The sequence below is a fragment of the Oncorhynchus masou genome, chromosome 5, assembly GCF_036934945.1.
Source record: "Oncorhynchus masou masou isolate Uvic2021 chromosome 5, UVic_Omas_1.1, whole genome shotgun sequence".
NCBI classification, from domain to species: domain Eukaryota; kingdom Metazoa; phylum Chordata; class Actinopteri; order Salmoniformes; family Salmonidae; genus Oncorhynchus; species Oncorhynchus masou.
The window spans coordinates 34,000,768-34,012,525 of record NC_088216.1 but is presented as its reverse complement, the minus strand read 5'-3'; the positions used below and the strand labels follow the sequence as shown (position 1 = coordinate 34,012,525).

At 43.8% G+C, this 11,758-nt stretch overlaps 1 protein-coding gene across 1 annotated transcript; it reads right to left on the bottom strand.

Moving 5' to 3' along the window:
- Positions 1-555: 555 nt before the first annotated feature.
- LOC135539484 (splicing regulator SDE2-like) lies at positions 556-11,632 on the bottom strand. Its single transcript, XM_064965389.1, has 7 exons — positions 11,451-11,632; positions 5,296-5,413; positions 4,978-5,089; positions 4,633-4,802; positions 2,463-2,568; positions 1,938-2,322; positions 556-1,629 (listed from the first exon to the last, which is right to left on the bottom strand). The coding sequence occupies exons 1-7, from the start codon at positions 11,550-11,552 to the stop codon at positions 1,411-1,413; spliced, it is 1,212 nt and encodes a 403-aa protein (XP_064821461.1). The 5' UTR covers positions 11,553-11,632; the 3' UTR covers positions 556-1,410.
- Positions 11,633-11,758: the final 126 nt, after the last annotated feature.

Sequence of the window (11,758 nt, the reverse complement as noted above, 5' to 3'; positions counted from 1 at the left end):
TCCCGCAGGTGAAGAGGCCAGATGTGGAGATCTTTAGCTGGTGTGGTTACACGTAGTCTGCGCTTGTCAGGCCGGTTGGATGTACTGCAAAATTCTCTAAAACAACATTGGAGATATGTATGGTAGGGAAATTAACATTAAATTCCCTGGCAACAGCTCTTGTGGACATTCCTGCAGTCAGCATGCCAATTGCACACTCCCTCAGATCTGTGGCATTGTGCTGTGTGATTCAACTGCACCTTCAACTGCACCTAATGAACATGAGAATGGCTACATTTCCCCAGCCCCATCCCTCAACTTACCAAACAAAGTGGCAGGCTGTTGAAATGGCAGGTTGTGGATTTCAATTAATCACCTTTGTTAACTACATTTGTGATTTCTGACTTCAGACAAAGGAATATGATGGCTTGATCGTTTAAAAAAAAAAAAAAAGTCAAGCTTGATTTAAAACAGCCGATAACCCCTTTCGTTCTAGGAGAAAAATATTGTTTATGGTAAAAAAAAAAAAATTGAAGTCACATTGATGAACTTTTACATAATACAATAACTCCTTGAAACTTTGAGAAAGGCCTTTTATTCAATCATATATCCAAATAAGGAACATAGGTACATATAAGACCACAAAAAAAAAACAAGAAACCCATTTCCAGAGTTATGAACCTAATTTTTAAGCCAAAGAATTACTCTGTCCTAAAAGGATATTGGTTGTGAGAACAACCACTCACTAACCAGGTTGCCATCCAACCTTTTTACGTGAGTAAAGTTTGTTGGATAAAAAAAAAAAAAAAAATAAAAAAACTTCACAACAGTCCTGATGGAAACAGCAAAAAAAAGAGTCGGTAAACTTTCCAAATGTCAACAAAACACAAAAGGCTAGACAAAGTGGGAACTTTGTGTTTCTGGAAAATTAATTACACGAGAAATGGCAGTGGAAATACCTTCATACTTTAAATGTTGATATAATAACCATCATAGCAAAGTAAACTTGGAGTTAAGTGATGGTAACATCTCCAGTTGGAAAATGCGAGATTCGTTTTAGAATATTTGCATGAAAATCTGTCACCAATTGGATAAAAACATATCTACTGTGATAAAGAGAAACTTAATTTAAATTTGGACATTTCATCCAACATAAGGGACAGTACACTGACTTACAAATTTCAAAAAGTAAAATCTACTCTAGAAAAAATGTCAGAAATGCATTGAGAACAGGAGAATTCTGGGATATATCCAACAGCTGTGACAATCTTTAAATGTGTCCACTATATGGGGAAAACAAAAATAATCAGACACTTTGAATCTGGGGCACACGTCTTGGTTAAATCTGTTGCCTTAATTGTCACCAAGTTATCAGGAGTACACTTAGCATAAGACTCAATATTATATGGTGCTATAATAGGCACTAGTCAGTCATTGCTTCTTGCCCTTGCTGGGTTTGGCCAACAGGGCAGGATCGATGTTCTCTGCAGAAAGCCCTACGGTGGAGAAAAGGCGAGCAGCGCGCTCTGACAGGGTTCCCCCACACTTCATCCCCCGTGCAATCAGTTCCGCCTTTAGCCTGTCCAACCCCAAAGTCTCCAACTCCTTGTCTGAGTGCACTGCCTGGAGGTCTAAGGGCCCATTTTCACACTGCATACCAGGGGAGAAACACACATGAGTTCATCTTTAAAAGTAACTGTTCATTACACTGTCCTATTTTGCATGACTGCAGCTGGTCTTGTAGCAAAGTCCTATTCATGGTGCATTGTGAGCCATTAAACATCTTTGGTCATCCCAACATCTCATTTGCATTATGCTCACAAGGAAAGCTGCTTAATTTTTGGGATCCAGAACAACTAAGGAGCATGTATGGGTGGATAATGAAAATGGAAAACATTAAATAATGAACTAACAAGGCCCAAGAGGACAAATCTTGAGTGGAACATTAAGAAACTCACAGCGGGTTGGTTGACGCCACTCTGAGCTACACTTAGATTGTCGGTCTTTGGGAATGTTTCTTCTGTGGGGACCACCTCCTTCTGCTCCCCACTACCACTGGTAGCAAAAGCTGCTGCCTCTGCTTGAGATTGTGTCTGCACCTCGGCTGGGCTCTCTGGAGAGCTGGGTCCTGAGATGGAGTTGCTGCTTGCCCTAGGAGCTTCCGGAGTTGCCGTTTGTTCCGCTCTGCTCTGAGAGGCTGAAGTGTGAGCTGACGTTGCTCCCGTTATGGGACAATCGGGATCCCCTGAACCGGGAGCAGATGTGGAGGGAGAGTTCCCACTGTCGCTTGAATCATCGTCATCCTCAGAGCTGTCGAGGTCATCCAGGCCACCAACATCTGTCCTGTAATATCCAAAGCATTTCACTATCAGTTTTGTCCCCATTGTCCCCATTTTTTTGGCATGTTTTAATTTTAAGAGGCTTTAAAGATTATATATTTTATTTACAAAAATGTTTAAACCAAGGTGACAAAGCTCATTCACCAAAAGCATTTCTTCTTGCTTTTCCCTTGGCCTTTGTTTGGAGGTGGCTTTTTGCGTTTCGGTGCCTCGTCTACTTTCACTAGTCCGCTGGAAGAGGCTTGCATTCCTAAAAAACAGACTGTTAGACTCACCCTTGAATAAGTTCTATGGAACAAACAGCTCTTTACATTGTAATCATTTTCCACAGCACAGATCATTAAGAAATGTATATACAGCACCATTCAAAAGTTTGAATACACCTACTCATTCAAGGGTTTTAATTTATTTTTACTATTTTCTACATGGTAGAATAATAGTGAAGACAACAAAACAATGAAATAACATATGAAATCATGTGGTAACCAAAAAAGTGTTATAAAATATATTTTGACTCGTCTATTTGAGATTCTTTAAATAACCACCCTTTGCCTTAATGACAGCTTCACAAAAGCTTGGCATTCTCTCAACCAGCTTCACCTGGAATGTTTCTCCAACAATCTTGAAGGAGTTTCCACACATGCCGAGCACTTGTTGGCTGCTTATCCTTCACTCTGCAGTCCAATTCATCCCAAACCATCTCAGTTGGGTTGAGGTCAGGTAATTGTGGAGGCTAGGTCATCTGATGCAACACTTCATCACTTTCCTTCTTGGTAAAATAGCACTTACGCAGCCTGGAGGTGTGTTGGGTCATTGTTCTGTTGAAAAACAAATTATATTCCCACTAATTCCAAACCAGGTGGGATGGCATATCGCTGCAGAAGGCTGTGGTAGCCATGCTGGTTAAGCGTGCCTTGAATTCTAAATAAATCACTGACAGAGTCACCAGCAAAGCACCCCCAAGCCATAACACCTCCTGCTCCATGCTTTACAGTGGGAAATACACATACAGAGATCACCCGTTCACCGACACTGCGTCTCACAAAGACACGGCTGTTGGAACCAAAAATCTCCAATTTGGACTCAGACTGGTCTAATGTCCATTGCTCGCATTTCTTGGCCCAAGCAAGTCTCTTCTTATTATTGGTGTCCTTTAGTGTTGGTTTCTTTGCAGCAATTCGACCATGAAGGCCTATTTCAGTCTCCTCTGAACAGTTGACGTTGAGATGGGTCTGTTAATTGAAATCTGTGAAGCATTTATTAGGGCTGGAATTTCTGAGGCTGGTAACTCCAATGAACTTATCCTCTGCAGCAGAGGCAACTCTAGGTCTTCCATTCCTGCGGTCCTCATGAAAGCCAGTTTCATGATAGCGCTTGAAGATTTTTGTGACTGCATTTGAAGAAACCTTCTAAGTTCTTGAAATGTTCCATAATGATTGACCTTCATGTCTTAGAGGTGACTAAGGGACTATCATTTCTCTTTGCTTATTTGAGCGGTTCTTGACATTTTTATTTTAACTAGGCAAGTCAGTTAAGAACTAATTCTTATTTACAATGACGGCCTACACCATCTAAACCCAGACCACGCTGGGCAAATTGTGCGCAGCCCTATGGAACTCCCAATCACAGTCGGTTGTGATAGAGCCTAGAGTCGAACCAGTGTCTGTAGTGACGCCTCTAGCATTGAGATGCAGCACCTTAGACAGCTGCGCCACTCAGGAGCCATAATATGGACTTGGTCTTTTACCAAATATGTCTAGGCGCTGCATCTCAGTGCGAGAGGCGTCACTACAGACACTCTGGTTCAACTCTGTAAAGCCCCCTCTACCTTGTCACAACACAACAGATTGGCTCAAATGCATTAAGGAAAGAAATTCCACAAATTAACTTTTAACAAGGCACACCTTAATTGAAATGCATTCCAGGTGACTACCTCATGAAGTTGGTTGACAGAATGCCAAGAGCGTGCAAAGCTGTCAAGGCAAAGGGTGGTTACTCTGAAGAATCTAACATCTAAAACATATTTTGATTTGTTTAACAGTTTTTCGATTACTACATGATCACATATGTTATTTCATAGCTTTGATGTCTTCACCATAATTACAATGTAGAAAATAGTAAAAATAAAGAAATCCTTGAATATATAAACATATCTCCATAAAAACTACACCAGGGGCTCTGCACTGTTTGGCCCTGTGCAGCTTCCGTGTGTCTCAGAGGGGTTGGGTGAAAAACAAACATTACCATTCTTACAAATGGACAATAAACATATTATTCTACCATTTCATTCTAAATATCCATTTGAAATTCGTGCCTTTTAAAACTGAGTCCTCCAGGCGTTCTGAGAGATCGTGGCACTGCTTCTCGTACTCCGGGTCTGTAAAGTGATGCTTGGGCTCGGCCAGCTTCCTCTGCAGTCTCTCCAGACGCCTTTGCTCTTTCTCTGCCTCGCGGTCTGCCTGCTTCTTAAGCCACTCTGCCATCCTGAAGACACACACACACAATATGACTACATTTTCATTACCTATTTATTCATCCCATTGTACCAAAAGTGCAAACTGACGATCAAATCCAACAGGTGAGCTTCATCAAAAAAAAACCTATTTAGACAAATAATTCAAATACCAGATAAAATTTATTCTGTGGGTGACCATCTTACTCTTTCTCATGGTTGACATCTCTTAGTCTCCTTCCGCTTAGGTCTCTGCAGGCTTCGCGGTTTGTGGTCTTCTCAATTTGTGCCCCAAGAGCCCTAAGCATAGACCCAAAGCCTGCCAGTTACAAATAATGGAACAGTTAGTTCTTCATTTACTCACTTATTCAGAATAATGTAAGCAACATTTCACACCTGTCCACTAACTTTAGGCTTAACAGTAAATAATCATTTTCTTAAGTAGCTAGCTAACTAGAAGTTATAGTAATGAACCTGTTACTGTAAGTCTAAGGGACAAGCAGACTTTAATAACTACTTAGTTACCTCCTTTCCCTCCACAGAGACGAGGCTCCAGTCGATACACCGCTCCAGCCTGCAATTTCTCATCAAGCTCTGATAGTCGTCCATTATTCTTGACATAGAGATCCGATGATGGGATTCCCTGAAAAGTATAGAAGAAACATTAGGCAAGTAGCTAGCTAGTAGGGACGTAATGATTGAACAAACATTTGAACCGGGGACCGATGTGAAAGATGAGTGCGGTTGGTCTTCAGGACTCCAAACCGATCCAATTGTAGCATAGGCCAGGAAATCGATTCATGCTCACGTGACTTTCTACCTTCGGAAAATAACTAATCTTTGGTAACAACTGCCTTCATTCCTTCAGTGTAGAACTAAGCATTTAATTGTGTTGACAGTCATTGAGCTACAACCCAGGCAATATCAGTAGCCGAGTCAAATCAAACGCTGTATGCAGCTTTGCGCGCTGACCAACGAGAGGTAGGCTTTTTCCTGATCTGGCACATCTATGCGTCACCTTTAGCATTCCAATGTTTGTGAAATGGTTTGCGCAATAATAGGCTTTATTAGATGAATATATAATTTGCTAGGTTATTTTATCAAACGTGCTGTTACCGGAATAAATGTAGCCTAAACTACCGCAGGAGACAACTCATCTGGATACACACATGGAGATTACATTCGATTTTACATTGATTGTTCAGGTTCACCATCAGCATGAGTGCCACTTGAAAACAGAGTCTCCGGTGCATTCAGAAAGTGGCGCAGCCGCCTAAGGCACTGCATCTCAGTGCAAGAGGCTTCACTACAGTCCCTGGTTCAAATCCAGGCTGCATCACATCCAGCAGTGATAGGAGTCCCAAAGGGTGGTGCACAATTGGGTGGTGCACAGCGTCGTCCGGGTTTGGCCGGGATAGGCAGTCACTGCAAATAAGAATTTGTTCTTAACTGACTTGCATGGTTTAAAAAATTTTTTTTTTTAAAGTGACCTTTATTTAGGTATTCAGACCCCTTGACTTTCTCCACATTTTGTTACATTACTGCCTTAATCTAAAATGTATTTTTTATTCCCCTCCATCTACACAAAATACTGCATTATGACAAAGCAAAAACTGGATTTTAGAAATGTTTGCTAATTTATAAAAATAAACACTGAAATATCACATTTACATAAGTTTCAGGCCCTTTACTTTGTTGAAGCACCTTTGGCAGTAATTACAGACTCGAGTCTTCTTGGCTATGACTTCTTTAGCTACCCGCATGGTTGAAGCTGCGTGGTTGAAGCAGGAGAAGAAGAGAAGCTCACTCAAGTGTGTCAATACAATTTGATGAGACGGGGGTGAAATCCAAATTCATGCCATTTATTCTTCATTGGCTATGTCATAACTATTTTTTTTAAAGATAAACATTGATCCATTACTATCTCTAACACTTTAAATCTGATGGTGATTTCAGCTGAAAAGTCAGGAGTGTGCACTGTCAAAAGCGGTGTGCAACATATCCCAAGTTGTCCAAAAATACAAAAATGGTGGTGATGTTTTAAGACAGAACACATTTTTCCTGTTCTATTTCCAGTGGCTCATCATTATAGAAAGCGAATGAGGAAAATGACGCCTTTGCAGCCTGAATGGAAGATGCTTTATGTACAAGCCGGTCCACAGGGTACACAAGTGTATTATGTACAAGCCGGTCCACAGGGTACACAAGTGTATTACCGGGAACGCACATCACCCCTCGATGATTGTTTTGTAAGTCGCTCTGGATAAGAGCGTCTGCTAAATGACTTAAATGTAAATGTAAATTGTGCAGATCTAGCGCCCACTATCAACTGCCTAGGCTATATAAAACAATCTCATTAACAACTGTGATTATCTTTGTCAAAGATTATGGATATACTGACAAGATACATGTCTCTACCCAGATAATGGGAATCGTGATCCTCAAAGAGGCACGGGGGGCTGTCTACCTCCAGCCTATCCTTTATCTGGATTGATGGTTAAATCTCATTACTGTACTCCTTTTTTAGATATTCAAATGTAGGGTTGTGACATCAACCGCCTGTATTTAGAGACAACTCCAACAGTGTTTTATCTCAAAGTTGATGGGATGCCACGTGTCCTACTTATATCAATCAGTACATTCTTAATTTGTGCATTACGAAACTATTTGATCAAATAACATCACATACCAAATAAGTCCCGTCCCCCCCAAAATAAAAAAAATGTTGACCAAATTCACTCTCATTGACCTTCATAGAAAAACTACTTTCTTAATTTGTAAAACAACAAAAACCACCACCTGCTGGAGGGAGACAGATTTTCTGCCGAGATGGGCAAAGAAAGGAAGTGAAGTCTTCTCCCTTACAGACAAACTCTTGGCTAAACCCATCTCTTCCGCTAATGTCACCCATGTTTACCATGGCCCCCCAAAAACATTTGTGTTTTCAAGAATTTTTACGATACAGCCTATTTTGACTTTGTGGCTGTGGCTTCTAGTGGACATCAGTTTAAGCACCGCCTTCGGGGTTCTCTAACGTTTTCCAATTGGGGCCCCCACTTCCAGCATTGGGTAACATTGGGTAACATCCCGTGCCCCCCACCTCTATTGCTACTCCTACTGCTCTCTCTTCGTCCACCCACGTGTTCTCGCACACCCCGAGAGCTTCTGGTCAGCGGGGTGGTGGCACCGGGATCCTCATCTCTCCCAAGTGGTCATTCTCTCTCTCTCCCCTTACCCATCTATCTATCGCCTCCTTTGAATTCCATGCTGTCACAGTTACCAGCCCTTTCAAGCTTAACATCCTTATCATTTATCGCCCTCCAGGTTCCCTCGGAGAGTTCATCAATGAGCTTGATGCCTTGATAAGCTCCTTTCCTGAGGACGGCTCACCTCTCACAGTCCTGGGCGACTTTAACCTCCCCACGTCTACCTTTGACTCATTCCTCTCTGCCTCCTTCTTTCCACTCCTCTCCTCTTTTGACCTCACCCTCTCCCCCTACTCACAAGGCAGGCAATACGCTCGACCTCATCTTTACTAGATGCTGTTCTTCCACTAACCTCACTGCAACTCCCCTCCAAGTCTCCGACCACTACCTTGTATCCTTTTCCCTCTCGCTCTCATCCAACACTTCCCACACTGCCCCTACTCGGATGGTATCGCGCCGTCCCAACCTTCGCTCTCTCTCCCCCGCTACTCTTTCCTCTTCCATCCTATCATCTCTTCCCTCTGCTCATACCTTCTCCAACCTTTCTCCTGATTCTGCCTCCTCAACCCTCCTCTCTTCCCTTTCTGCATCCTTTGACTCTCTATGTCCCCTATCCTCCAGGCCGGCTCGGTCCTCCCCTCCCGCTCCGTGGCTCGATGACTCATTGCGAGCTCACAGAACAGAGCTCCGGGCAGCCGAGCGGAAATGGAGGAAAACTCGCCTCCCTGCGGACCTGGCATCCTTTCACTCCCTCCTCTCTACATTTTCCTCCTCTGTCTCTGCTGCTAAAGCCACTTTCTACCACTCTAAATTCCAAGCATCTGCCTCTAACCCTAGGAAGCTCTTTGCCACCTTCTCCTCCCTCCTGAATCCTCCTCCCCCTCCCCCCCTCCTCCCTCTCTGCAGATGACTTCGTCAACCATTTTGAAAAGAAGGTCGACGACATCCGATCCTCGTTTGCTAAGTCAAACGACACCGCTGGTTCTGCTCACACTGCCCTACCCTGTGCTCTGACCTCTTTCTCCCCTCTCTCTCCAGATGAAATCTCGCTCCTTGTGACGGCCGGCCGCCCAACAACCTGCCCGCTCGACCCTATCCCCTCCTCTCTTCTCCAGACCATTTCCGGGGACCTTCTCCCTTACCTCACCTCGCTCATCAACTCATCCCTGACCGCTGGCTACGTCCCTTCCGTCTTCAAGAGAGCGAGAGTTGCACCCCTTCTGAAAAAACCTACACTCGATCCCTCCGATGTCAACAACTACAGACCAGTATCCCTTCTTTCTTTTCTCTCCAAAACTCTTGAACGTGCCGTCCTTGGCCAGCTCTCCCGCTATCTCTCTCAGAATGACCTTCTTGATCCAAATCAGTCAGGTTACAAGACTAGTCATTCAACTGAGACTGCTCTTCTCTGCATCACGGAGGCGCTCCGCACTGCTAAAGCTAACTCTCTCTCCTCTGCTCTCATCCTTCTAGACCTATCGGCTGCCTTCGATACTGTGAACCATCAGATCCTCCTCTCCACCCTCTCCGAGTTGGGCATCTCCGGCGCGGCCCACGCTTGGATTGCGTCCTACCTGACAGGTCGCTCCTACCAGGTGGCGTGGCGAGAATCTGTCTCCTCGCCACGCGCTCTCACCACTGGTGTCCCCCAGGGCTCTGTTCTAGGCCCTCTCCTATTCTCGCTATACACCAAGTCACTTGGCTCTGTCATAACCTCACATGGTCTCTCCTATCATTGCTATGCAGACGACACACAATTAATCTTCTCCTTTCCCCCTTCTGATGACCAGGTGGCGAATCGCATCTCTGCATGTCTGGCAGACATATCAGTGTGGATGACGGATCACCACCTCAAGCTGAACCTCGGCAAGACGGAGCTGCTCTTCCTCCCGGGGAAGGACTGCCCGTTCCATGATCTCGCCATCACGGTTGACAACTCCATTGTGTCCTCCCAGAGCGCTAAGAACCTTGGCGTGATCCTGGACAACACCCTGTCGTTCTCAACCAACATCATGGCGGTGGCCCGTTCCTGTAGGTTCATGCTCTACAACATCCGCAGAGTACGACCCTGCCTCACACAGGAAGCGGCGCAGGTCCTAATCCAGGCACTTGTCATCTCCCGTCTGGATTACTGCAACTCGCTGTTGGCTGGGCTCCCTGCCTGTGCCATTAAACCCCTACAACTCATCCAGAACGCCGCAGCCCGTCTGGTGTTCAACCTTCCCAAGTTCTCTCACGTCACCCCGCTCCTCCGCTCTCTCCACTGGCTTCCAGTTGAAGCTCGCATCCGCTACAAGACCATGGTGCTTGCCTACGGAGCTGTGAGGGGAACGGCACCGCAGTACCTCCAGGCTCTGATCAGGCCCTACACCCAAGCAAGGGCACTGCGTTCATCCACCTCTGGCCTGCTCGCCTCCCTACCATTGAGGAAGTACAGTTCCCGCTCAGCCCAGTCAAAACTGTTCGCTGCTCTGGCCCCCCAATGGTGGAACAAACTCCTCACGACGCCAGGACAGCGGAGTCAATCACCACCTTCCGGAGACACCTGAAACCCCACCTCTTCAAGGAATACCTAGGATAGGATAAGTAATCCTTCTCACCACCCCCCCTTAATGATTTAGATGCACTATTGTAAAGTGGCTGTTCCACTGGATGTCAGAAGGTGAATTCACCAATTTGTAAGTCGCTCTGGATAAGAGCGTCTGCTAAATGACTTAAATGTAAATGTATTTCTATCAACAAAAGCACAGTCCATGACACAAACAGTTCACACCCCTCTTGTTGGTGGAAATTATTTTGTAGGGTTAAAACTTTTTTCCTTCAAGTCTACAAATTGTCATGTGGCGCACAAAAACAAAGTGCAGTTTTAAAGCTATTTTTTGTTTTGCAATTCTATACATTTTGCTGTCTAATGTGTATTCATGTAATATTTGAGTGATGGGCAAAAAAAACTACATTAAAAACAAAACACTGCTGACATAGGCTAGTTGATCAATGACAAACATGACAAGAGGACCTGATGGTGCACTACTCAATTTCGAAATTGCACATTCTACTATTACAACGTTCAAGAGTACGTTTAAAGCCGGACGGAGTTCTTTATAAACCCACCAAAAAGTTGGGAACCATGTGCTAAATGACTCAAATGTTGAAAAAATTTTCGCTATTGAATCGCATCGGAGCCCATCTAACGTTAAATGCGTATGGAATCGTCTTAAAATGAAAATACGCACATCCCTACTAGTATTAATAATGCCAGTACTGGCTAGCTAGTTACAAATAAATAAAAATACATTGCAGAAAAAAACTACGTATTTTCAAATCCTGGTTGGCAAAGTTTGTTAAACTAAATAGCTAGCTAGCTTCCGCTAATACCGCGTTAGTTATCAAGCTACCAGTAGCTAGCTTGTTGGATGTAGAACCTATGAAGTAATATTTAAGTTGAATTGATAGCACGACCATTTTGATACTAACCTTTTCTTTCGTAAAAATATCAACTAGATCACGAACAGATGCTCCAGTAGGAAAAGAAGCATTGCAAAAATGAAGAAGTGGACCAGAAAGAAACAACTCCATGATGTTGCCAAAGAGAGAACAGAAATAAGTAAGGATACTTTGTCGAGTTACTACCGGATATTTATGCTGACGTCAAAATGTTTTATGCCACGGAAGCCGGAGAGTTAAAAAACAAACGTATAATGACGATGTAGCGTTTTTTAAGGGTTTTGTTTGTTATACTAATTTTTCCGAACCCAATGTAATGAGTTTGTAATTTTTATTGG

What these genes read in the sequence shown, in the direction of transcription:
- LOC135539484 (XM_064965389.1), bottom strand. Translation starts at nt 11,552, where the DNA reads ATGGAGTTGTTTCTTTCTGGTCCACTTCTTCATTTTTGCAATGCTTCT. An exon ending in GATGTCAACCATGAGAAAGA is followed by an intron (nt 4,803 to 4,977) that starts GTAAGATGGTCA and finishes GTGTGTCTTCAG; the next exon opens with GATGGCAGAGTGGCTTAAGA. An exon ending in AGCAAGAAGAAATGCTTTTG is followed by an intron (nt 2,323 to 2,462) that starts GTGAATGAGCTT and finishes TGGATATTACAG; the next exon opens with GACAGATGTTGGTGGCCTGG.